The sequence below is a fragment of the Serinus canaria genome, chromosome 4, assembly GCF_022539315.1.
Source record: "Serinus canaria isolate serCan28SL12 chromosome 4, serCan2020, whole genome shotgun sequence".
Taxonomy (NCBI): Eukaryota; Metazoa; Chordata; class Aves; order Passeriformes; family Fringillidae; genus Serinus; species Serinus canaria.
In genome coordinates, this window is record NC_066317.1 from 65663066 (window position 1) to 65690202 (window position 27137).

At 42.8% G+C, this 27137-nt stretch overlaps 2 protein-coding genes and 1 long non-coding RNA gene across 7 annotated transcripts in view; 1 reads left to right on the forward strand and 2 right to left on the reverse strand.

Moving 5' to 3' along the window:
• Positions 1–1766, reverse strand: part of REEP1 (receptor accessory protein 1) — a 67800-nt gene extending 66034 nt beyond the window's left edge. Inside the window, exon 1 of one of the 3 annotated variants that reach the window (XM_018923789.3) lies at positions 1598–1763. In XM_018923789.3, the coding sequence (XP_018779334.1) occupies positions 1598–1629 (32 nt within the window). In that variant the 5' untranslated portion in view covers positions 1630–1763. The other 2 variants (XM_050973872.1, XM_050973873.1) reach the window with 2 other exon arrangements.
• An 11257-nt stretch (positions 1767–13023) lies between these two features.
• On the reverse strand, positions 13024–19560 carry LOC127059590 (uncharacterized). The gene is made up of 3 exons (XR_007777533.1): positions 19479–19560; positions 14257–14300; positions 13024–13307 (listed from the first exon to the last, which is right to left on the reverse strand). It is a non-coding gene; the product is annotated as an uncharacterized LOC127059590 (long non-coding RNA).
• KDM3A (lysine demethylase 3A) overlaps positions 18660–27137 on the forward strand; it is a 29647-nt gene continuing 21169 nt past the window's right edge. For 2 of the 3 annotated variants that reach the window (XM_009098640.4, XM_050974170.1), the window contains exons 1-6: positions 19009–19130; positions 19525–19713; positions 22241–22390; positions 24520–24630; positions 26183–26285; positions 26908–27032. In XM_009098640.4, coding sequence (XP_009096888.2) covers positions 19543–19713; positions 22241–22390; positions 24520–24630; positions 26183–26285; positions 26908–27032 — 660 coding nt within the window. In that variant the 5' untranslated portion in view covers positions 19009–19130; positions 19525–19542. The other variant, XM_050974169.1, reaches the window with a different exon arrangement.

The following is a 27137-nucleotide window of genomic DNA, read 5'->3' on the forward strand; positions in this document are numbered from 1 at the left end:
AGAGAAGAGGAAGGTCTGTGTGTCAGCTAATTACCTGACTGGTCAACTGCTCCAGGTCCTGCCCCTATCAGATTTTTACCCAGCCCATGTGTCTTAGATGAAATCATCTGTGCAGATGTGCATGTGCTGAGACAAGTAAGTTAAACTACCATCTCTGTGTAGACATTCTTTGTTCTTGAGGATTAGCTGGGTTACACGATCATGTGGGTTTTTTCAAAGTGGAAATTAGTCTAGTAGAGAAGAAAGAAAAGCTGCCTTAGACAATACATGCTACATCTCACATTGCTGGCAGAGATGTCTGCACAGTTATACTGTTCAAATGAAATCTTTTAAATATTTAACACTCTTTCCCAGAATGAAGTGCAAGCCAAAAAATGGCTAGCTGCAGCTGAATCCAGATGACAGACCTCCAGGGGCTAAATTCAACTCTAGACCCCCCTAAAATCTTCATATCTGACATTTAATGTCTTACTGATACAGAGACATAACTAAGATGAAGGTGAGTTTTCCTTTTGATTTTTCATCTTATATGGCAAAAGAGACCTTGAAAACGCTTTTCTGGAAACATGCTGATGGTGCAACATCACAGCACGTTTCTTTCAGACAAAGAACGTGACAGGCCTTCTCAGACACTCTAAAATAACTAAAGAGCACAACAGATGTCCTCCTGAATCAGCAGGAGAGGCATCTGTATGTATATGATGGAGAAAACTGGCAAATTATTCATCTGATGCCATATATTAGTCTTCCCCAGTCACATTTCCAGAAGGGAGATCAGCCATCCTGCTGCCCCACCTTAAGACTGTAATCTCCTTCCTCCAGGAATTTTCCAAATTACATCAAAAATGCCTTTTTCTCCCTAAACCTCCTGGTGGGGCAGATAAACATATACCTCGAGCTTGCTCTGTTTCCCCCTGTTGCCTGAGAAGAATTTCCAGGGAATTTTTACATGTATTCCCACCTAGAGCAGTTTCAGCCATGGAAAAGCTGTAGAACAAGCGCAAAGAACCACACGCTTCTTCTCCCAAGGCTGACAGGTTAAAGGGAGAGCGAGATCGCCTTTTGAGAGGACGGGCGGCAAGTTGCAAAGAGGAAAGGAATATTTGATATTTCTTTTGCAAAACAGACAGAAGAAAGCGGTGGCGGCCGCTGGGAGACCCCGCGGCCGCCTCTCCCACGCCCCCTCGCGAGCCCCCAGCCGCGCCGAGCCCGGTAACAAAGCGCCGAGACAAATCCGTGTCCATTTTCCCACCCGTGGATGCTCCATTCCCCCTCCGGACCCCGAGCCCGTCCATCGCCGAGCGCCGGGCGATGTCACTCGCTCTCTTTTTCTCCCCTGTCACCTTGCGCTGCACAGCGCGGCAGCGCTATACCATCCACCCTCCCGGTGATTTTCTCATGCTGGAAAATCCCATCTGACCCACCTACCTCCTGCCTCACCCGCCGGGCAGCCGGGCGCCCCGGCCCCGACAACAACTTGCTAAATTTAGCCCAGTATCCACAGCAGGGGCGAGCGGGACGGGCTGCGCGGACACCGCGCACACACACGCGCGGACATGCGGGCACACGCTGCAGGTGCCGAGCGGCAGCTACTCACACCACTAGCCTGGAGATAATCCATGAGACCATGGCGCTGCCGTGTGCCGTAGGGCTGGCTCTCCCGGCAGGGAGGGCTCGCCCGGTGTCCTCGCCCGCTGCCGGCCGCCGCCCGAGTGCGCGGGGCGGGCGGCTCGGCCATCCGGCCCCGCAGCCTCAGCGCAGCCTCACTGGCGGCACCGCCCGCAGCCAACGCGCAGCCGGGCCCAGCCGCCCACACTGGGCAGGGCCCGCAGCCGCCCCCCGCGAGAGGAGGAGGAGCCCCCCAAGCTCCCAGCTCCCGCCGGACTCCCCAGCTGGAGACCCCGGCGTGTGCGCGGAGCTTTGGCGTGCGGACGGGGTCCCTGCCCCAGCCGCGGCACCGGGCAGGTACGCGGGCGCTTCTGGACCACCGCAGCCGAGCAGGACACGAAGAAAACCCAAGGGACTGTTCACATGAAAGGAAAGGCAAAGCTAAGGCTCGGGGTCGAGGGGTGTCTTCGATCCATAGAAAATAAGGATTTTCCCCCACCCCCCAAAGTGTCCAGTCACAACGGACAGGGGTATTGGCCACAGGATGCAGGTAAATTCCCATCATCGTCAGCGATGACAAGCAGGAATCTCTCCTCGACATCACTTTTAATTAGCGGGTCTCATGGCTGTCAAGTCCAATTTCCATGAGGAACAGCTGCCCACGTAGAAAACAACATATGTTGGCTTGACCTGCAGGTTGCTCTCTTTTGGTTTCCTTTGGGTTCTTTTCCTTTCTTTCACTGGCACATGCCAAATGTGGTTAGATTGCCTAAAATCATCTGTCCTCCTTTGGTTTTCCCCTTCTACTGGAAACACACGTGCCCATGGCAATTCATGATGAGGTTTTGTCTTGTAGTAATCCTGAGATCTCAAGCCTGCCACCAGAGCTGCCACAAGCTTGGGGAGGTTGGTCTGTGGAGGTTGGTCTGTGGAGCAGCTGGCCTGTTTTTGGCATTAGGTCCAGGGCTCTGGCCACCCCTGTTCCTGGGTGCACTGCAGGATCCTCACCTCCGTGCCGCACTGCTCTTTCTGAAGACTGGGCATCTGCAGCAAAGCATTCCCATCATTCTGAGACAGCAGAGCTGAAAGATGCTGAAAATCTCTCATGTATTGTGAGTAACCTGGGAAGAACTCTTCCAAGGAGAGACTGAATGTTTCAAACCAGAGGCAGCAGTTCTAGGAGCTGATCATAGGCTTCTCTACTCCCAGGTTACCACAGACATCCTCACAGACCCCTCCACAGTATCCAGCCCTTACTATAGAGTGGTTTGGTTGAAAGAAAACTCAAAAGTCATCTCGTTCCAGCTCTCTGCCATGGGCAGGAACACTTCCCACTAGACCAGGTTGCTCAGAGCCTCATCCAGCCTGGCCTTACACCTCACCTTTCTTCTGCTGAGCTCAAAACTCCTCCATAACAGGATCACCTTTTCTCATGTTGGCTCTCTGGATCTGGTCCCCAGAAAGCCAATGCGTTGAGGGACAGACAGACCAACAACTCACTGCCTTCAGGTAAAGCTGCAGGCACAGAGCGACAAGTAATTAAAGTTATTAAAGTTCAGCACCTCTAGAAGTTAAATTTCGGGAAGGTACGCGCGGCTGCCTCGCTCCGCTGGCCGCAGTGGGTCCGTTTCTCCAGCAGGGGGAACTTCCACCCCGCGCCGGGACCGGGAACGCGCCGGCACCTCCGCAGAGGCGCTTCTGCTCCCAGCGCCCGAACTCTGGGCTACAGATGGGCTGCCAGCCACAGCTGCAGCCATGGGGCCACCACACACTCTTTCCTCAGGGACTCTAAGGGTCGAGAGTGGCAGCATGGCTCCAGCCAGCACTGACTGCTGGACAGGCACCACAAAGGCAGGGCTGGGTGGTGCGTTGCAGTAGGCAAGTGTAAATTAGCCGTCCTCTGCAGGCATGCTTGCTCTAAGCGAGAACTGCCTTCTCTCCAAAAGAAGCCATTAGGTCATCCAGCCCAAATTCTTAAAGCGGTGAATCATCCTGTGGCTGTCTTGCTTGTATATCGTAGCCAAATAAGTACTTGGAAGTCTGTTATCCGAGATTTTTCCTGTGTCAGGATTATTTACTGTGAGCTTTTAGACTACACATTGGCAGACAATCCACAACATTGTTACAATTAATGATGGGATATTATCAAGTACAAGGCACAGATCTCTCTGTAAGAATATTTGTGTTATCACCAAAATACATAAAACTTGCCACTTAATACTTGCTGCATATTTCCTGGACCAACAAGAGAAGATATTGGATCATAAAGACAGATAATACAGAGGACAACACCCAAAACTGCAGCAAAACATTTTAGTGCTCAAATCATAACTCAGCCTCATGGCCTCTTGATTCCCTTTGAGCTAAGAGTCACGTCAGAGACCGACTCAGTGAGGAGGGTATTTGGGGATTGCTCCTCCCAACAAGTACATCCAGCACTTTTACACAGCACAATTTAAGGTTAAATTTCATGCATATTCATTACATTCCTTGGGATAGGAGTGTTTATACTAATTACTTCCCAGAAATCATTAACAGCATTAGCATATGTAACACACAAGTGCAGTGTACTCTGGTGGTTGCACTGAGGAAGGCTCCAAGTGAGTCTTGGAGCCTTGAAGCCCAGTAGTTTTCCTCACTGCCCTTTTCACCTTTCTGAAGCATGTGCAGTCCTTTGCTTGCTGGCTCAGCATTTTCTGCTGACAATAGGTTTTGTTTCTCTTATCTTGCCAAGGTGCATTCTGCTTTTCTTATCTTGACAAGGCTAAGGTGAATCCTGCTGCTTAGACTTGTGACTAGTATTTGTTGACTCTTAATAGTTAACTCATGTAAGCATGAGTAATCAACTTCTTTCACTCTTGCCTCCTTCCAGCCTCTTCCAGCCTCTTCCAGCTCACCATGTTCACTGCAGCTCCTGCCAGTTGCCATTGCTGCTGACCCCACTGCTCTTTTCTGGGCAGCAAACCTCAAAAAGGTCAAAGAATTTTTTATTTTTTTTTTCTGTCAGGCAGCAATCTCTGACAGGGGTAAGCAGGACATGGACCCTTCTTGTGCTGCTGCTTTGTACACAATTGGCACAATCACTACCTGATGACTGATCTTAAGACTCAAAGGTACACAGATCGTTAACAAGGTAGTCTGGTGATGGCAAACCTAAGGAGCCTGACTGTAAATGCAGGGAGCTTTACTGAAACAGCTGTTTGGTAAACAGAGGGTGAAGGAAAGACATTCAGCTCCACTGAGTCACCAGTGGAAGGGTGACAATGCCCCCTACCTACTCCTCATGGGCTGTGTCTTAGGACAAGTCACACAGCTCTGCGACTATGAGCTCTGCATGTGACACCCCAAGCAGCCTGGAAAGAGGCTTTGCTCGAAGAAAGTTTTCTCTTTGCTGTTAAAACACCTCATCCAGTCTATAAAAAACCAAACCAAACTGATCAAACAAAAAGACTCCCAAAAAACAAAACAGTTAAAGCATAGGAACAGGTATGAATTAATTTATACAGCCAGCTCAGCAGAAATGCCATCCAATGCTCACGGAACATTTTGGAACTGCTTTTGCACTAGAAGGTTTGGCAGTGGAAAATCCTACACAGATTGCACCATTGGATGGTCTGATTTCTGTTTCCCAAATTATAAAACAAACCAGCTTTGTTACTGAAGGCAGAGCCACCACCCTTGCTGTAAATACTATGTAGTTTTCTCCTAGCAACTAATTTTTCCGTGAAGTTCACAGCCATGGAAAAGTCAGACCCCTCAGCAGCTCTACTATAATCAGACTCATTCCTCTCAGGGAAAGGGGATCTCTGCCTCACAGCTGAACAGCAACTGCCAAGCCAGGGCTTCCCAGAACAAAAGCGTCACTGACATACATGCACAGGGCACTCTGTTACCAAATCCTGAAAAGGTCAGGAAGCAGCAAGTGCAGACAACTCTTGTGTCCTCCAATGAATCAAACCTACACCAGAGGCATTTAAGAACAGCTGAAGTGCAGACAACCCAGCCAAGAAATGTATCCAGGAATAGAGAAAAATATCAAACAGAAAACCTGTGGTAGTCGGGTGCTGAAGTTCATGTGGAAAAACCAAAAATTAATATAAAAATAAATAAACTATAAAACCATAGTGCACACATATATCATGCAGTGTTATTACAACACCTAAAAAGTATCAGGAGAAGAAAGTTTGATCAGGAATAAATAGTCTGCATCCCATCAAGGAATGCACACACATACACACATATAGATAAATATATTTAGCCTCTTGAAAAATAAATGTTTGGTGTTCCACCCACTGGAATAGAATGGGTGATTCCTTGCATTTATCTCCTGACTTCTACATGGGAAGCAAAACAAAATAAACAAATAAATGAAAACTTAATGGGGTGACATGGACAATTAGAGCAAAAATCCAAGAAGAACGCAGCTCCTGAACACAGTGATGAAAAATGCCCCTTTCTGAAATGACTTCTTTACTAACAAATATGGAGTAGACAGGAAACGGTTAATCCTACCCATGGGGAGAATTGTTACATCATGGGGAGACATTCAGCACTTCCTGGCTGCTATTTCCATCTTTATTATTGAATTAACTGCTTCAGAGCTATGGCCATTAGCAAGGAGAGATTAAGAAATGCCTATTTTGTCTCAAAAGTGGGTGTGTGGTCTGACATTTGCGCTGGGAATTGTGATTTCTGAGAAACACTCTTGATTTCAGTGACTCACTACTAGAGCTTGGGGAAAACATGGAGACCAACATGTCTGAATGTATCATTTGGCTTTAGGTAAACAAATTGGGAAGGCTTAGCCCCATTATCCAAATACAAAACTCTGCAGCACAGATCTCAGCCACTGATACTCCAATATTAAGCTCTGAATAACTCAGGTCATGCATCAAAAGTGTTTTCTGAGAAGTATGTTCCTTACTTTCCATATCTTCTTCTGTAACTTTGTCCTGCTACATGTAACTTACATGCTACAAAATGCTTCCTCTGCCTTGGAATAAATCCATATGTTTTATATTAACTCATTAGTGGCTCTGAGGTATCTGCAGACCCTCCAGCTCCATGAGAAATTATCCTAGTTCAGCATGTTTTCCATTATACTGATCAGAATCCTAGAAACATTGAATATCCTGAGATAAAAGGGACACATAAGGAACAAAGAAAATGCTTGATTTACAGCATTTTATAAATTGATGAAAGAGTATTTTAGATTGGGAATTACTTTTTCAATCTTAGAAGTCAATAAAGACATTAATAAATTACCACTGTTATTACAGTACTTCAGACACTCAGGTTAGATTCCTTGCTCCTTGTTAACTGCTACCTGTCACTGTTTACCTCCTAAACACCCTGCTATGGATAGCAAACAACTGAAATTTAAAAAATAATGGAAACAGTTCAATAACCCCCTCTCCCCACACACATACAAGCAAAAAACCCACCCTAAACAACAACTACACAAACCAACCCAAAAATCCTCCAACAGTGACTTTGAATACTAAGGCATACTGTCAAAACTTGAAACCAGTGTGAAGCCCAAGCCTATCTTAGCTTTAAAACAGGACATTTAATGGCCATGGCAAGCTTCTGTGGATGATGCGCACTGAGTCAAGACTAGGGAAAGGTTTCACTTCAAATTTGCTCGTGTGTGTCTCTGGGCCCTTGTTATCAGCTACCTCAGGAAGGAGATACTGAGATGCGCAGAGCTTTGGTTTGATTCAGTGGGTCAGCCCTTACATTCTTGCTCCAGAAGGATGGATTATTCTGAATTGTATTACTGTGCAGAGTTTAATGATGGTAACAATAGTGAATGTGCTGAAGGATGACTTGACCATGTTCTTGACCTTAAAGGAGACTCAGAGAGAAAGGAGGCAGGCAATTAAGTGCCAGTGTGAACATGAGGTTTGCTCAAGAGAGATATTGAGAGAAATACGGTCAGTGCATGGCCTTGAGGCTTCACTGAGGCGCCACACCATGCAAACAGGAATGTAAACGATAACAAGAGGCTGTAAATAACAAAAGGGGCCCCTCTGGTGAGTAGAAGAGAGGTTTCCTTCAAGGAAACAGGAGGAATGTGCAGGAGGCTATCCATAGCCCTAATTCTGTCAGGAGAATGCTGCAGATGAGTCTTAGTTTCTAGAGACTGTCTTCACAGACTGATGTAATAAAAGAGCTGAAGGCAATAAGAGAGGAAAGCAAAGTGGGCTTCTTCACCATCCCTTGCTGAATTACCTTTAACCAGCTCCTTTGGTATCACAAGCACTGTTCTGTTTGTGCAACATCCTGCACATAGATGAAATCCCCCAAGCAATTCCTAGGCTAACATGGCAGTGTAAAAACATGTTTTAACAACTATATAAATACTACTTAATGGTAAGTTTTACTAGAAGGCTGCTATTGACCTTCTGGATCAGTTTAAATCCCAGCACAAACCAGGATATGGTTTCAATTCTGCGTAGAGCCCCGAGGGAGGCAGATGGAAACAAGCTGCCCTGGCGCAACTGGCAAAGATGCCTTCCCATAAGAGCTGCTCAAGGTACTTGCAGGTGAGCAGCAACCTTGCTGTGAGTGCACTCATTTCTCCATGGGTTTTCTCAGACTTCTGCCAGGATTTTTCTCTTCCTCCCATACAGCAGAATACACCTGCATCCCCCATGTGTGTCTTGTTCTGTTCTTCTCAAGGTGTGGAAATCACTCACTGCCTTTTAACTGTTTTGTCCTCAGTTACAAATGCAAAGAGAAATACTCTCTTACACTGTAAACTCTCATACACTTTATATTCATGAACTGAAATTCCACCACACTAAGCTACTTTCAGTTTTATTCCATTCTGGAAAAAGTAAAAAGGATGATAGGGAAAAGAGGCCTCTTTTTATGGACAAGTTATATAACTAGATTTTTTCTCTGCAGTCAGGATACATGAAAAACTTGCAGCATCATCCTGCTTCTCTCTCTCTCATTATGTGGCAGTAGGAAGAAAAATTAATTGTCATCCCAGGGACAAAAAAGGCTACATTCCAAAACGGAAACAGAAGAAACCCAGGATCCAAACCAAACAATTAGAGGCTTAAAAAAAAAAAAAAAAAAAAAGGACAAAGGAAAAGGAAAACTTCATCCATTGTGATAAGAGTTTTCAAGTTACCTTCTACAGGCTATTTATAAAGAACCCCCCCCACCCTTATAAATTTTACTCCTTTTTAAAGCCTTACAATATCTCACTTTGATGCCACTATTAATGACACCAGATAATGGTTCCTTAACTTGGTACCTGCTTACAGCTCACAGAGGTCAAAGTGAGTGCTGTGGGCATTGCATTTAGAGAGCTCCCAACACTTCATATGGCTACTGAAAGTATTCTAACACATTTCCATTTCTGAACCCTGCATGCCTAACTGAGGAAAGCAATAGTAGTTTTTCCCCACAAATAGTGATCCAGTACATCTGCTTAGCACAAAATTTGAAAAGGCAACACTTGAAATTGAAATTTGAACTCCTAGCAGTCTACACTTCAATATCACAATGTACTCTAACAGAAAAAAAGATAACAGAAAACCGCTTTAAAAAATCAGCATCTTCATAATAATTTAAAAATAGCATTTGTGCTCAATCCCCATTTTCCATAGCAGTCTCCAGCCAGAAAACTGCAAGTTTCAACCTCTCAAACTGCATGAAGCATTTGCAAATACATGTTCTCCCTCCATACTCCAGTAAGAGGCTCATAATTGCAATGCATGCAGGTGATGCAGTGTTTTCTGGGCTCTCTTCTCCCTCAGACACCAGCCCAGCCATCCTCTGTTGAAAATACTTTCCAGATCTCTAAGAGCCCAGAGATTCTTCAAGTGCCACTGAAATGAAATGGACAAAATAGAGCCAGTGACCAACAGCAGTGAAGCTGTATCTCTATCCCAAGGGAAGTGTGCCAGCACATCATACAGTCCTCCCAGAGCCACCCTGACACTAGTCAGGGGGCTGCTGATAAAAGTGTTGCTGTAGCAACACAGAGCTTACTCTGAGGCAGCTACACAGGACTGTCCTCAGGAGCCCTGGGGATGATTTTCATCTCATGCCAAGCTCCATGCTGCTGAGGCTACACCTGACTTTGTACAACAACTGAGTTACAAGTGGCCCATGGAGGTCATTGTGTCCAACTTTCAGCTCAAAGCAGGGTCAACTTTGCTGCATTACACTGGGGTGGACCTCATCTCCAATAATACTTTATAAAGTAGTCTAGACATGAATTTGTGACCTGTAGCACAAATTGTGACCTGTAACACACCTGTTAGAGTACACTGAAAAATGAGACAGTTTTACCTTACAACAACTTTGTAAAACTGCTGTGGTGGGCAGAGATCTGAAGCTGTCTTAGCACTGAAGCTGTCTCCCCTGCTGCCAGCAGCAAAGCAGCTATAAGAGCAACAGGTTGTGTTACAACCTCTTAGATCAAGATATTGTTCTTTTGGGTGGAAAACTGGTTCTGCAAAAGTCAAGTGCATTCCTTCTATTTGCTACAGGCAAGAGGATTTCAAACCTTGGCTTTGGGTTACAGAAAACACACATGGTGGGCAGCTGCAGCCACTACTTTAGAGTTAATCCCTGTAATATCCTTTGTTAATCTAACTACAATGATCAAGTAGCCTGGAACATATTCACCATGGACAGAGAGTGTATGTTAGATTAACAGGATTACCTGCTGATGAGGGTAATACTAGCCTGTATTTATTCAGCACTTCTCTGAAGAACAGAAGGTACCTTTCAAAGGTGGGTAAATATTTGTTAATCCCAGAGATGAACATGTAAGTGCAAAGAGGTTAAGTAATAACACTGGTTCCACACAGTGAACCAGTAGCACTATTCCCAGACATGCTTTAACACAGCATTCCTTGAGCCATAGGTTGGTACAACCTGCTCATAAAGTCCTAACAATCACAGCACATCCTGTTCTCCCATGCCAACAGGCTGCCTATAAAGGAACATTTCTATGGCCAGTTAAAGCTTCATTTTCACTACTTATGTTATGCTGACTTTGAAAGACTACACAAATACATTTGGGGAGCCTACTTTCTTTTGCACTGGAGCATGTTTAACACACTGCTATGGAACAGTCAAATGTAAACATTCTGAGCCATCTGTAAACTTTTATATGTACCTTTTAAAGCTTTGGGTCATGATTTTGCATTCTTTGTGTAAAAACATTATATGTGTTTAAAAAAGTCTGATAAAATTATGAACTTGAAGAATAAAGCTTTCATTCTTCTCTCTCTGTAAAAGATCCTTTAAACCCACAACCAATTCCTGTCTACAGACATTATGCTTCTATTGATCATAAGGTCACCTGTACCACAGGAAACCTGTGAGAGCTGAGCATACACTGTGCTCCTCATTAGCTCATTAGTGCCTCATACCAGCATTCATTGCAGTAGCTTCTGACAAAGAAAAAAACCCCAGAACTTCAATGCCTGCCTAATTTGTGCAACAATGTGTAAACCAGAGTAGCACAGACACCACCCCACTCCATGTTTGTATCTAGTTCAGCATTTACTCTAGCAGATAGGGTAGAACATAAACCAATAATTAGAGACCTCTACAGCAAATGAGGAAGATCAGACATCTCTGAGGGATAATTTGTCCCACTTATTCTAGACATATATTTTAGTATTAATCTCCTTCTGGAGATGCTTCTCTTTGTTCTCTGCAGAGTAGGCTTAGACAATGAGATGCCTGCTGGTGGACAAAGTTCATTAAATGCGTATTTTCTGTGCTGGCAGACTGTGACCTACATGCTATACAAAGTGAGATACATCCAACCTCTGCTGCAACCAGAGGCACAGTGCTAATCACCTCATGGAGTGAGTCAGGGAACCCAACACCTGACATACAATCATGCCTGCTAAAATTCAGTCCTCCAATGATCTGCTAAATTTTTTTCCCAACAACTCATTTTCAGCCTTGTTAATTATTTCAATAACCTCAAATATTTCCGTACTTGCTTTTGAAACAAATCTGTCTCCAGTTACCCCAACCTATAAACATACAGGTTTTAAACTACTCCTCACTGTTTATGTGTCCAAGTTTGTCAAACAAGAGAGACAGCCTGGAGTAACATGGCTGTGTTTCTTAGATTCTCATTAGAAAACTACAGCTGTAAATTTTATTATGTGATAAACTGTGTACAGGAAATAACAGTAAAAAAGCAGCACTAGAAATCTACACCACAGCAGAAGCTCCTCTGCATAGGAAACTGGAAAATGTCATTTCCACCTTTGAAAAAAAACTGCAATCATGCTATTTAGGGAAGTAGATATTGGGAAGCAGGAAAAGTTCAAATTTACCTTCTTATGCTTTTCAGAAGAGACAAGAGACAGGACAGATTGCAATCTTCCTCTTACAAGAAGACAGGGATGACATATGATCTCTTAAATCAGTGGATGAAATTCCTAGTTTCACTGGAGTTAGGAATCTGCTTTAGAACCACTGTTTTAATTTTAGACACAAACCTCTACCATCAAAGCCCAGGGTTTGGAGAGCAGCCATTAGTCTCTGACAGCTGTGAGGAGATACCAGGGAAAAGACACTCTAAAGTTTCACTGACATGTAGTTGACTTAGAGAACTTTACAGAGAGGAGCAGAAAATCACTAAGTGGTTTACAATGACAAATACAGTGAGTGAGATAATCAACAGTGCCAATGCCCAGCTGCACTGCAATCCCAGTGGCCCCAGAAATGCCCAGTGTCCCCTTCTCCTGCGCTGGGTGGAGATGCAGAGACCTCTGCACATGGCAGGAGAGCTGACACTGAAAGAACAACAGGAACAATCTGGAACCCACAGCTGTAACTATTTTTAAGCAATACTGTTACATTTGCTCTAAGTTAAAGAGAAATTACAATGCCTGTTTCCAATTTCTGGACAGAGGGTACTGGGGGGTGGGAGCCAGCTTGATGGAACTGGGGTGTCAGCTGATTCTGCTTTGAATATATTTTACTCAAAATTTCAACTCTCACATATTATTTCTTGCATTGCCCCTTCATCTAAAACAGATGACTCAATCCCAATTTAATACTAAATATCTTCTGGGAGAAACTCTTAGCAGCTGCTTCACAATCGTGCTTTTTTTCCTCTCTGGTATTAAGGGAACATAAACACTTATTAAAGTTTAACAGGGAAAGGAAACTTGAAGATTAAAAGAATGTTTTATTAGTAGCTATAAAACTCATCACCTTTCAGGTGAACAACACAAAGCAATTCACAGGAATGATTATTGTTATCCCCATTTACAGAGAAATGAGGTGAATAAATGATCTGCCTTATGACACACATAGTGTCAGATTCCAGATCTGGCTCCCAGTTCTGTGCTGTACCAACTAGGTCACATTTAGCAATGTCCAACTTCTAAATATTCCCAGTTCTATATTCACCAATATCTGGTATCTTAATATTTCTTAATATTTCAATTTATTATTATTTTTAGCTTCAGTGGTACATTACTTCAGCTTTGTTAACATCATATCAGCACAATATACAGAATTTTTTTAAAAAATAGGGAATTACTTTCCCTTGATGTGAAAAGTTACTGCATTTTTCCACCGGAATCAGTTACTGCAGTAGCAGGAAAACCACACAATACATTTATTGCTCCAGTTCAAGGGTGAGTTGGTAAGTGACAGGACAGAAGAACTAGTGCCAAGAGAGCCGGTGTTCCCTGCAGGGGATGGAAGGATTTGCAGTCCATCAGTAAGATTCATGTACAACCACCCCCTGAGATCATTCTCCAGTGTGTCCTCCCTCCAGTCAAAAGGCTGAGCCTCTTTTTAAGTGAATACACATTCAAGAGCAGTCAAAGTTCTTGTCCAAATTGCACAAACTCGTAACTTGAGGATCACCACTTCTCAAATGTTCACTATGCAGTTCTGTTCACTATGCAGTTTTGTCCAAAACTGCATTAAATTACAGAGGCTGAAAGAGAACTTCCAAGATGTGGATTTGAATAATCAAAAGCAGCAGTGTGAATTTAGTCCAAACGTTCTTAGAAAATTACATAGGAGAGTAGTTTAGTTTTAGTTTAAAATTAGAACAATTTCTATCCCCAGTCTAGGACTCACTGACCTGACACCTGCACATGCCCAGCAGCCCATACTGCTGCAATCTGGCAGATCCAGACGAGAAAGGTGTAAGTTTTCTCCCAAGGGAAGACACTCTATCACAAAACAGATCTGTTTAAAATAAATAGCAGGAGGGACTTGAAATAATCTAAAAGAATCTCTCTGGCACTGGCAGGAAATGGTGAGAAGTCTAACTTTGCCAAAGCCAGTTTATATTGTTTCAATGATGGAAGAGCCTGGATATTATTAAGGAGCGAAATATGAGTAACATGTTGTGTTTGCAGTTCTGGTGTGAGGCTTCCAGAGGTTAGGCTAATTAACAAAGAACAACTCTCCTCAGATTATTAAACAATGTTGTTTAAAGTTCACTGTCTCTCTTTACCCACCTTTCAATGTCTCCTTTTGTACACCACCAAGACATTCCTGCTGTGGTGGTGGTTTCTACAATGTGGTTCAAATATATCCATCAAGATAATATTGATTTGCATTCTTTTATTAAAGAATGATACCCCAAACCCTTTGAATTATTAACTGATAATGCATTATTACCTGAGGGGAAAGGGCTTTTTTCTTTCACAACAGGCCTTCTTCCTCTGAAGCAGTCAAGGAAAAACAAAACAAGCACAGAATTACTCACCACACTTTATGTATAATGTTTGCTCATGGTTATTTTGTAAAGGTTATTGCATCACTCTATCTATAAATACTAATTTAACTTTAGAATTAATCTGCAAAATTTAATATCTAATTCAAATCCCCAGGTAATACTTAACACAGAATTAAATAATTAAATGTTAAATTAATAGTCAATTAAAATTTAATAATTGATCCTGATTTATCATCCTAAGAGTCCTCTCACACTTTCCTGTTTCTACAGTTGGGATAAAAAACTGAAGTCCTACTAACTCATCACTAGCAAAAGACAGTCCCCACTGCAGAATAGGTTTGGGAGTGGAAAAGAGTAGGTCAGCATTTCTCAGAGTTTTTCCTTCAGCAACTCAACTTAATTGCATGAGATTAAAACGTACTTTGTATCAAAATATGTGCTTCCTTCAGCTGCAGACAGTGAGAAAATAGTAACTAAGGTAAGACGTAAATTATTCTATTTTAACTTTTGGTAAAGAGATAATGACTGAAAAAAGGCCCTGGAACCAGTCCTGCCACTCTTAAAAAGCTGATCCAGGTGAGGTGTGCTGAGGTAACGAGGCTGTACCTGACTAAGGAGCTTTTATCTTTTCCTGCTATAACTATAACTTGAGCCAGGTTGGATCTGAGCAGTGTCTGATCTACATCAGCTACTTAAGGAGTCATTTAACTGCATCAGTTTGGTGCTACTGAAGGAAGTTTCTGGTAGTTTTTGCTCAATATTTAGCACCACATCTCAAGACATACTGGAGAAATGAGCTAATGGATTATTTCCCAAAGCTCTGCTTCCAGTTCACAGAATATTCTGGGTTGGAAGGGACCCACAATGATCACCAAGTGCAGCTCTTAAGTGAATGTCCCATACAGGGGCCAAACCCCCAGCCCTGGTGCTATTGGCACCATGCTGTCAGCACAGCTGGTGGTTTCATAGCCTGACCATAAACACTTCCAACTTTAATTACACATCCCTACATATCCATCATTAATCACTAGAATATAAAGGACTCCATGTTCCTCTTCTGTGCTTGTACAGCCCTCTATTCAGAAGGCCTTTGACTGAGAATGGAGACCCTGAAATGTCACCACAGTAGAGATTTTAAAAACCAGATTTTAATAATGTCCTGCACTGATCATTGCTTGTTGTAGCGGCACACACACTGGTAGCTTTAACCTGGAAACGCAGGAGAGCCCTGAAAAACAATCTGCTCCCTCATATGGAAAACATCTTTGGAGAACACAGTGCCAGGACAGTTAATGTTATCTACAGCCCCTTCTCTGACTGAAATGTGCCTTTCTTATAAAGGGTCTGTGACATCAAATACTTCTAGGTAGTGGGAGGCCAATTTTCAAGCACAAATATTTGAATAGCACATCCAGATTTTATATGCAGAGAGGTAGGCGTAAATGCCTGAATGTGCAATTGTTTAGGCATAAAATTGGCTATTGAGTTTTATTGCTAAATTCCAATTTAAACTGAACTGTTAAATTCAAATCTCATAGCCTCTTCTGCTTCTTTTCCTAGTGATACCCCACAAAAAGAGAATTTTTCTGTTACTTAATGGTGGCTGAAAGGAAGAATTTATTGAAGTGTGTTCTGAAGTTACTATTTAAAGAGCTCCTGTTTGCAGAGATTATTTCTTTCTCACATAGGAGCTAAAGGCTTACCTATTACCAGTTCAACCCGGTAGGTAGGGCCAGCTGGAAAAAATTATGCTCAAGACTTCATGCAGGCAGAAGAACAGGCTGAAAACTGCTGTTTTGAGGTTCAATCAGTTCTGCTTATTTACTACAGTGCTTTGTTTTGCAGGTACTTCAACAGACATTGAGTTTTCCAGAGGTAAATAATGCAGAGTGAGACAACTGCACCTGTGCCATTATCATAGGGTTAGCATGAAACTTATTCATGAACATTGTGATGTTTCTCTTGACACACTGGAAGTGGGCAAATACACACAAGAGACATTAGTTTTTGTGAAGACTATTGCAAGTGGTGATAAAATAACCAGTTAAGAAAAAGAATTACAAACATTACAATCACAATTACAGTACTTTTTTCCTGTGCTGTATGGTTGTCATACTGAGAAACAAGTTCTTAAATGATGCAGCAAATTCAGAGATGTTTATAGTCATAATTTTAAATTTTATGTGTTTCACTTTTTGACCCAAGACTTTACTGGTCACCTTTAACTTATAACTTTTAAAGAAGTAAGATAATTTAAGAAAGAGATTTGGTCCTTGTTTAATTTCAAGAAATGAAGAATCCTAGGAAATGGAAACAAGTAGCTAATTACCTTTTCTGTTTCAAAAGCAAAAAGTCTTCAGTTGTGTGGCTTCTACTTAGCCTCTAGGGTTTGAACACCTCTATTTTTTCAGGACTTTGAAAGCTTGTTTATACCATGGATGATTGAGCTTTGTCCAGGCTTCTGTCAACTTGTGCTCTGTTTGCTTCCCCATGTTCTCTTCTGATCTCTGCCAATTCATTTTATTTTATTTTATTCATTCAGAATGCTGCTTTTTGATCACAGCTCTTTTAGCATCCTTTGCTATATAAGTTTATTTTCAAGGGCATTCATGGACTATGTCACCCTGTACTCTCAGCCTTCCAGGCCAGGACCTACCCAAAACATTAAATTTTAAACACTTTTGACCAACCTCCATGCCACTTTGCATATGGGAGTAGTTCATTCACTAAACTCATGTTGTTGTCATTCAAATCTCTCCTTAAAGCCTTCCTTTATTAAGATGCTAATGGGAAAAAATACTATTAGGCAACTGGAGTGCTACCAACAGCTTGATCTATTACATTGACTAATATTGCTTCATTATAGCCTGACATCCTTCTTCCTGCATGTATTAATCATCTGCTCTTTGAGGCAAAGTGTTCTCTCTGCAGAAAATCCAAGGGCTTTAAATAATGAGGTTATGCAACACCTACACGGTGTGATGTGTCAATTGTACAGCTACTGACACACGAGCCTAAAGTCTACAATGAAACAAATAATTTGGTAGTTTCACATCTAGCTTGCTTTATGTGATACCATAAATTCCACCTTGCTGGTCTGGTTTATATAGTAAATATTTAAATCTGAGAAGCAAGCATACCTGTTTTTTCTTTCAGTGCCAGCTAATGAGTGGCTCTCAGACTGCACACAGTTGCTGATCGATCATTTTTTTATTAGTCACTTTTATTTCTTTTGTTTCTCCCCGATGAAAATTGTAGCAATTACTAAGTTCATCTCATTGATAGAAATCATTGGAGATTCCCTACAGTTGTAATAGAAATTGTCTGATTTCTGTGGAGTAGACAGCAATTTCTTCATCATGGCACATGAAGAATTTTTTGTGCCTCTTGATTTCATACATGAATGTGTTTGTTTAAATGTAGTAAGCAAATATTGGGTGAAAGCAAATTGGTGGGAAAGGCTTTTAAAATACATTTAACCTAAGTGTGGAAATGGATTCTTGGAGAAAATGGAGGATGAGACCACAACAAGGCAGAAATATTGCAGTGCTCTCTGATGGGGGATTTTGAAGCTCAGACATCTCTGATGGAAGGAACCCTGGAGAAACACAAGCTGAGCACCGTGAGATTTCAGTAAACTGGATGAGTCAACAGCTTCTTTGCCTTGGGTACTTTCTGCACTTTTGGTCTCTTCCTCCCACGTGCTCTGGTGGGAAAGTCTTACAGCAGAGGAGTACATGTGTCTTTTTGGGTCACTGCTGAACAACACCACCCAGATCACATCCTATTCTCTGTTTAACTCTTTGGTTCTCATTGGGAATGGCTTTAAACTAAAAGACAATGGATTTAGATTAGATATAAGGAAGAAATTCTTCCCTGTAAGGGCAGCGAGGCACCAGAACCCTTCCAACCCAAACCAATTATGATTTTGTCATCTCGCCTTGTTACTTGGAAGAACACACAGGTCTTATGTTAAGGCCGTGAGCTGGTGGAAGCCATTTGCTTTTAGATGCAGCTACACAACCTCCATCAGCCACAACTGGAGTGCCTCCACAGCCTACTGTCCTCCCCAGGAACCTCGAGCACATCGTTACTTTGTAATATTTCACCCTGTTCCGCCTCCCCTGCCCCGCAGGGCCCGCCTGCCCCCATTCCCCTCAGCATGACAAGATGGCGGCCTGTGCGGCACCCGCAGGTGCTGGTACCGCCCCGTGCGCATGCGCAGAAACACCCCACAGGTGCCACCGCCCCCTGTGCTATATCTGAGTACGCCGCGAGCCGCACGTATAAGGGGCCGTATCACGCCCTCTGGCCTCGCTTCGATTCCTCCGCCGTCTCTAAAGGCAGTTCCAGTAGCTGGAGGCTCGGCGCTCCCGAGGGGGGAACACGGACCTAGAGAGGCGCCCCGGCCCTCCCGAGCGCGTTCGTGCCTCCCTTGGGGTTCGGCGGCGGGCGCTCCGCCGGCTGGCCCCGAGGGACTCCTTCTCTCGAAGCTCAAGCGGAAGGATATATCATTTTTATTTTTTATCCGCCATCTGCTGAGCAACGGTTTCGGGGGTGTGACCAGGCACTCGGGCCCCGCCCCTCCGGGCCAATCGCGGCGGGAGACTCGCTGTCGGCCCCGCCCCGCTGGCACGTTTCAGCCAATAGCAGTGCGGGACGGGGGCGCGCGCACGGGTGAGGGGGCGTGTGCGCGGCGCGGCTCCGACAGTGTCGCTTGGCCGCGGTGGCGGTCGGCGCGGGGGGGTGGAGGGGAACGGGACCAGTGCCCGGTGTGACTGCGGGGTGCGCCGGCAGCGGGGCCGGGGGGGAGCAGGTGAGGGCAGGGACAGGGCTGGAGGTCTGCCCGGGTGGGCAGGCCGGGGTGTTGGTGAGGCGGAAGGAGCTTGGCCTGGTCGCCTGCTCCCTCCCTTCGGCTGCCGCCCGGCGCTCTGACTCCTCGGAGGAGGAAACAAAGAGGTGGCGGGGGTGGGAATGGCCGGGAGCTGCGCTGCAGCCATTCTGGAAAGACCTTCTGGTGTTTCCTTCCACCCACCCCCGCCGAGTAGTGATTAACAGGACCGTGGGTGGGGGGGGGGGAGACCTGTGGGTCTCCGGGGATCCGGCTGGAGCCGCTTGGAGAAGCGGGGGGGGGCGGCCGGGAGAGGAAGGAGGAAGCGCTCACCGCCCTGCGTGTTTCTCTCCTCCTTCCGTCGCTTTCCTCGCTGAAGGCCTCCCGATGAGTTAAAATGGTGCTGAGGCTCGAGGGGAGCTGGTCGCTGCTCGTAGGGAAGAGGTTCCTCTGCCTGTCGGAAGAAGAGGACAGGACGTGGGACGCTAGCCTCATCTCGGAATGGCCCTGGAAGTCGGGCAGGATCCGGGCTGTGTCACACACGGACATATCCAAACAAGACCTGAAGGTAACCGGGAACTTTCCGAGAGACCCGCTGAATCCGGAGTGTGACCGGGGAAGTTGGTGTGGCTGTGTGTACACGTGTGTGCACATGCTGCTCTCGGGGGCAGAGCAGACGGAGACTTGGCCGACACGTTTGGAAACGTGCACCCTGCCCAAGTCCCCGATGTGCTTGTACTAATGCCGCAGATTATCTCTAACTAATTACAAATGTCATTTCTTCCACCGGCATTTTGAAAAGCAGGTTTTTACCGCACCCACTGTGCCTATGGTTTATTTCCTAAAGGTAATTTAAGGTCTTGCCAGCTGTGAACAGGTTTTTACCCCTAGAGTTGAAACCGAAACCCTCCAACGCTGTTGGGATTGGTGACTTTCCTTTCCTGTTCTTCGGAGCAGCTGGTCATGAACAACTGCTTGGGTTTTAAAGTCACACCAAATTCACGCCTGGTGCTGGAGGTCTCTCAGACTCTTCTTGCATGGTGGCCTCTTCTTATTAATGATTACCAAGGGGGGTTTTGAACACGTAGTTACTGCAAGCGTGGTGTAATTGGTTAGCTGTGCATTTTGTGTGAGAGTCAAGCGAAGTTTATGGTATGGCTGTGAAGTTATTAAGGGGCTTTATTTGGCAGCTGTAGACATTTGGTAGCTGTAGAAGTATTCAGCCATGTCTGGACACTTACTAGAGTATAAACTGAGTGCTTGCTCCCCAAGGACAAAACTCCATTGTAGCAGCGGCATCTCGTGCTTGTTTCTACGGAGGACTTCGATGGCTGTCCTGTGACAGCAAGAACAGCACCATCTTCCCATTTTATCTGTCTCCTTTCCTCTTTTTTTGGTGATGAGAATTTAGTGACTCCTGATTAACTGACTTAGTTGTCAAACAAAACGAAACTTTGGATGTTTCTAACTCTTTCTTGAAAGCGTAAACTTTGTTACCAGCTTGTTGTTGTGGTTCTGCGGCAGGGGTGGAGCTTTGTCCATTTTTGGGCGCGGGGCTGTGCCCTGTGCCGTGCTGGTAGTGAGGAGGAGGTTCTTGGTGCAGAAAACTCTTAGGGACTTTGTCCGCAAAGGAGAAGAAGCAGGTGCTGATGGGGTCTCTATTGTGAGCTTTGTCGCTGGTTACGGTTCTGCCAGAAGCGATTGACTTGATGGGCTCTCCAGTTGAAATGTAAAGAAGTTGCAGAATGGGCAATGGAGGTGTGGAGAGCTTTGTACCAAAGCACATCCCATCTCCTTTTCTCTCCGAGTTCTGTACAAGCATCATAGACCCGAAAAAATAAAGGACTGAAAGGGGGGAGTAGGTATTTCTCCTGTAAAAGAGTAGAAGTATTTATTTCAGTTTTTATTTTGTATAGAAGGACTGTCCACTGCTTCTGAAATTATTTTCGCAACTGTGTTTTCCTGTGTGTGCAGTGTTGATGCAGTAGACAAAACAAGCCATTCTGGTTCTGGTTGTTATTTGCTTATCTCTTTCATAGTTTCTGTGCACCTCAAAATTACCAAGTTCATTTCTGCACCCATTAGTTTGATGACTCCTGGCTGTGGTAATGCTGTTTGTATGCATGTTTTCACTTGCCTTTCCCTTGAGAGGGATGATAAAACTCCAGGAAATGTTTCTGAGATTCACTCAATTGAGATTCCTGTGCTGTTTGTTAAGTGCAGTTTGGCTGGATTGCTGTGTTCTTTGGGAAGAGAAAATGTTTTTTTCCAAGAGTAGAGTCCTCTACCAAGATGTTCCAATTCCTGTATTCAGGCCAAGTTGTATTTGTGGTCTTTCCCAATAGCTTGATCTCCCATGTTGCCTTTGAAATTAGAGTAATGCTATCCCAAAGACATTGGTCAAGCAATTTTATTTTTGCCACGAAATAGCTTTCCTCTTGAAAAATCTGCATAGTTGTTCCTGAAACTCAAAAGGATAAATAGCAGTTAAAAGCAGTCAAGAAGTGACCTTCGCATTACATAATTTGATCACCTTTTCTTCCTACTGTCATTTGTGCATTCAATAAGTTGGCTGAAGTTAATCTTTGGGATTTGTATTTTGTAAATAATTCTGGAAAAACAAACCAAACCAAAACAAAAAAAAACCTTGTTTATTCCAGTGCTCTAGAGTTTGTGGAAAATCCATGTGCCACTACTGTAGGCCAGTCCTGTAGCTTTAGTGGACTTCTTTGGGGGAGGTGTGTGTATTTTTCCCTGCTTGTAAATACCAGTGACAGTGTTAACATAGTAAACTACCTTTGAGCAGCATAAAACTTTGAGGTGGGAAGTTGTAAAGTTAAATGTAAATACTATTATTTTATGTGACAGTAATGATGATAAACCAATTAACATTGACTGTCACTTATAAAATACTGGGTCAACCTTGAATGCCTTAGTGATTGCTTGATTATGTGACAGGCAATAATCACGCTGGAATTATAAGTACATTTAATGATTTTTTTATTTTTGAATAATTTGATGGGTTTATCTTTTCCATGTTGGATGTGTCTGAATTTTATAGGTAGTCACTCACTCACTTTGCTTCCTTTCTGTAGATTTGTGTAGAATTTGATGATGAATCATGGGAGAAGCGAAGATGGATAGAAGTCTACAGCAGGATGATGATTGCATTCCTGGTGGAGCAAAAGCTGGTGCTGGCTGAAAGAAAAACCCAGTCCATGCCTCCTGTCCAGTGGCCTGCAATGGCAAGTACACTCTTGGCTGAAGTCATTTGGGTTCTGCAGTTGCACTTTCTGGGACAGCATTGTCACCAGTGTGAATTCCTCTAGGGCAGTCTCACTTCTAGGTGTCTTGGGAAGGGAGAAAATCTCTTTGTGCAGCTCAAGCTGACAGAGCTCAGCAACATTTGAAGTTGGTGGACACAAGGATGTGTTTTATGAATTTGCTTTTCTCTCAGACCCCCATTCTGTACATTGTTAATTCATTCTCCCTCTAGTCTCATGGGTTTTTTTCTTCCTCTGTGAAATTCTTCTTAAAAATAGAGAGAAAAAGTGTAAATGGTTGGTATCTAAGGATAGCCTGTGTTTTTATTTTAAGTTTTTGACTCTGCCTCGAGTTAATGCTATGGTAATTTTTGATCCTGAGACAAAAATAATTCAGATTACTTTTACGTGATGCCTGCCTGGTATGAGTGATTTTTGAGATTTAGATTTTCTGCATACAAAAAGCTGATCTATACTGTACAAAGAGAGAACTAAGCTTTCTGTACCTGCCATGCATGGCTGAATAGGCAAATTAGCCAGGGGAGGTGAACAGGGAATATTTCTTAATGTATTCAGCCAGTATAGTTGTACTTAACTGCTTTGGCTATTGCTGCTTAAGAAAGTAGTGAGATAAGTGGAAATGCAAACATGTAAACTTGCTGGACATGAATTATGCTGAAGCTGTAGTCTGTGTTTTAATACTATTAACTTTGCTAGGTATAAAGTGTGCATTGTAATTCATATTGCTGCATTTTAGCTGGTCTTTCTTTCTTAAGCAAAGCCAATCTAAGCAATACTTATTACAAGCAGGACCCAATAGAATGGGAGAAGAAATGGAAATATAAATCCTTAATTTTATTTCCTGGGCTGTGCATTAATAGCAGCAGTTCCTCTGGTAGATTTTGCTGACAGCTTGTTCTGAAAACCTTCATGTTTAAACTTAGCTGTTGTCCATTTCCAAGTGTCTGAATAGTTCTTACTGGATACTTCAGTTTTGGTATAAGGTTTTCCTCCTGAAGTGTTTGACATGTCAATTCGTGCAGGGTACGTGTTCCAAAGCTCATTTAGCAAAGGATCAAAATCTAGGCCATTCCTGGATCTTGCTTGGCAAAAAAAGACTTTTTCTCCTTTTATCATCACGCAGGGCAGGAAAGCAGAGGTCACAAAAGAGGTGTGTGAATTAATTTATTTGAAACTTGGTCACACCTTACTGGTTCAAGTGTATAGGAGAGTGTGTTTGTGATAAATGGAGTAGCTCTGTAGAAGTGTTGTAATGCCCAGTTACTCCCTCATGTGGGGATCTTGTCCCTCTGCCAGTGCTGTCCTGAGGTGAAGACAAAAAAGAGTCTGGTTGGGTTTTTGGAGGACTGATCAAAAAAAGTTGATCAGTCAGACTGAATTCCTTTTTTTAAGTGGGGCACAGTTACACCTTTCAGATAGGGGGGAGTTACTCTTGCCACTTCTCTTGTTCCAGGCTCCTGGTGCTTGTCCTCTCAGATCTGGTACTGTCACTAGACAAATTTTAATTTTGAGCACATTAGGAAGTGTTCAGAAGCTTTTAAAGGAAATTGTTTTTCCATGTCTGTTCTTAAAGCTTTTGGTACATCTGAACACTTCAGCATTGCACTGCAGTGTTACAACTGTGAGGCTGTCCAGATCATCACGTGTGCCTAAATAAAGGTTTCAGTGTGTTATCAGGGTTGCACAAGTTTTGAGAACTTTAATGTAAACTATGCTGCAGACATTGATTGATTTCCTAGCTATTTCCCCAGTCTGCCATAAAGAGGTTTATTAGTAATATATATGCAATTAGAATTATTACATTAATAAATTTTTCATGTGGACATGAATGATTAATTGCTAATGATAGTCACCTGTACTGAATTCCTAATTCATGCTGATATATGAAATTAATTTCAAGTGAAGTCCAGTAACTTTCATTAGGTGTGTATTAGAAGTCTTATTGGAAACTAACTTTGTTTTCAAGAGTTGCATGTAGATGTGGTAACTTAACAGAGAAATAGAAGCAAAATTAAAGTATTTTTTATATGCAAATGATGAATGGTGAGATCTTACTCCGTTTCTGAGAACATCTTTATTACTTTTTTTAGACCTACAAGTCCTTGGTGGACAAAGCTGGAATGGGATCACTGGTTTCAGTGCGCTACCTGGGTGAAGAGAAATGTGTTTTCCTTTCTAAAGACCTCTTGACACCCATCCAGGTAATCTTGACTGGCTTTTTCAAAATGAAAGATTAATCTCTTATTTTGATATTTAGGATGCATCAGGGTAATGTAATCAGTGCAAACTTCAGATGGGTAAAAACTTCTAGATGTTTATTTCTGTAACTCATAAATATCAGTTCTGAACATAGCATGTCTGATTAAAAACCCTCTGGAGCTGATTCAGGACAGGGTCACTTAGGAGAGCTAGATGAGGGAGTGTGCTAGGACAGTTATTCAGCTCAGGTGACAGCAGTTTCATGTTGATTTTAGGGATAACCTGGAATAGTTTCCCTATCTTTTGAACATGAACTTTGTGCAACGAGTTTCAGGAATGTCTGGCATTAAATCTTGCTATTTAACAGAAACACATCGCTGCTAATCCTAAACCAATGAGGAATTGGGCAGAATGTACATGAGGTGGTTGAATTATTGAGCACCAGAGGAAAGTTTGTTAGTGAAAATTAGGTACAGGTGGGTTGAAACTATTGTCCCTGGGCAGGTGCTTGGAAGCATAGTATCTGCTAAAGATTTTAAAGATAAAAGATTTAGCCTTTTTAGGAAGTTATTCTCAAGGCCTGGAAACAATCTGAAATAAAAGTAGTAAGGGTTGTCCTGTGTTGAGACTGCAAGTAGTGCAATCATTAATGTTCTACTTATACTTGTTAACAGTCAGCAAATATACAAGTACTTTAGAGAAACTGACAAGAGAGTCACTAAAAGCCAAATTTGAGTTGTAGATAGTTGTCTTGCTTAAGCTGGCTCAACAGGAGGGTTGAGATCTCTTTATGCAGAAGCCTTATCTCAGCACTGCAGTGGAAAAGATTGCTTTACTGGCATCTGGAATAACATTTTATTGACTTCTAGTTCTTCAGTCTTCTGCCTCTTACAAATATCAGAGCTGTGCCTGGGACAAAAAAAATAAAACCCAACCCCAAGCCCCTTTCTTATTCTCACTCTTGGAGCCTTGGGTGGAAGCTTGCTGTGACCTCTCCATTTCAGAATCAATTCTCATTCAAGAATTTGACAGTAAAAAATAATACATGTACATTATGCTGAAGAATGATGAATAATTTAGATGTAGCTGACTCTGTTTTCATTCATAGAAACATTTTATAATGGTGTCTTGACACAGACTGGATCCTGGCATTATCATAAATAGAAACATAAAATATTTTCATTTGCATCTGCTCAGGACAAATATGCTGCTGCTTCTGGGAACTTAAAATCCTAAGTTAAGAATGGACAGTTCAATTAAACTTACTGCTCGTTAGCAATGTAGTACTACAAAGCTGGGTTCTTTTCAGAGCAATATTAAAGTAGACCTGGAGAGCTCATTTCAGACTCTCCTGCAGATCCTTGTTGTGAATTAGTGATAAAAAATTACCTGCCTCCAGTTCAACATCCTAGAACTGATGGGAAAAAGATTATTGAGAATTGGATTTGTGGAAATTGCTGCCATCTGGTTTTTAAATATTGTGGGATTTTGTTAAAAGCATTATCCTGAATCCAAACTTCTGTTCTTTCTTTTTTTTTTTTTTTCCTGAAATAGGATGTGGATGGTTCCAGGCTTTCTCTTAAAGATGATCAAAATGTAAATGAAGAAATTCAGGCTCTGGTTAAGAAACACCTTGATGAGACACGCTTGGTCCAAGGTACAAGCATACTGTGGAGCAGAAAACTGGCAATAAATGCCCAAGTCCAAAGGGAAATCCTTGCAGTGTTGGTTTAATTAATTGGTAATCTGTTCTAGGGGATAAAAGCTTTTTAAAAACACTGATTTTACTCTCACAGCAGTGAATGCAAAATGTGAAGGATTGTAGATATTTGTTTCAAGTATTTCTTTTGAAAGAGTGAATATGTCATTTTGGGCACATACAGATGGCCTGGTACTTGTGAAATAGATCAAACTTGTAGCAATTCTTAAAAATTTTGAATTGTTTATTGTTGCAAGTAACTTGATTTGTTTTTTTCCAGTTTGTTGCTTGTTTATCAAAACTTCCAGAGTGCTGTATAGAGGCTTCCTTTTTTAGTCAAATTTAAAATTGTTCCTTTTGTTTGCCAGCTTTAAATTCTTAATTACTGGGTTCACACCAGCATATTTGAGCTTAGGTGTTTGCACATGCAGGGAGTGACCTTATTGAAAAGGTAGATATTGTGCCTTACAGTTTTCATTTCCCATACTGTAAGGACAAGAATAATTAATTTTGACAACTGTGGTCATCTTCATATCTCCTTTGTCTTTAAGCTCTTTTTTTTTTTTCCCTAATTTTGTAGGTGGAAAAAATATCATTGGTTCAAAAATTAGGATTTATAGCCTGGACCCTTCTACTCAGTGGTTCACAGCAGTTGTTGTCAATGGTAATCCAGCTACAAGAACTCTAGAAGTCAACTGTCAGGAGGTAGGAACCAGTTGCAGTGGTTTACAAATGGATGTGGGGAATAAGTGCAAATTTTATTTATGTCTCCACCAGCACCATTTTTATTCCTGTCTTTACTGTAATCTT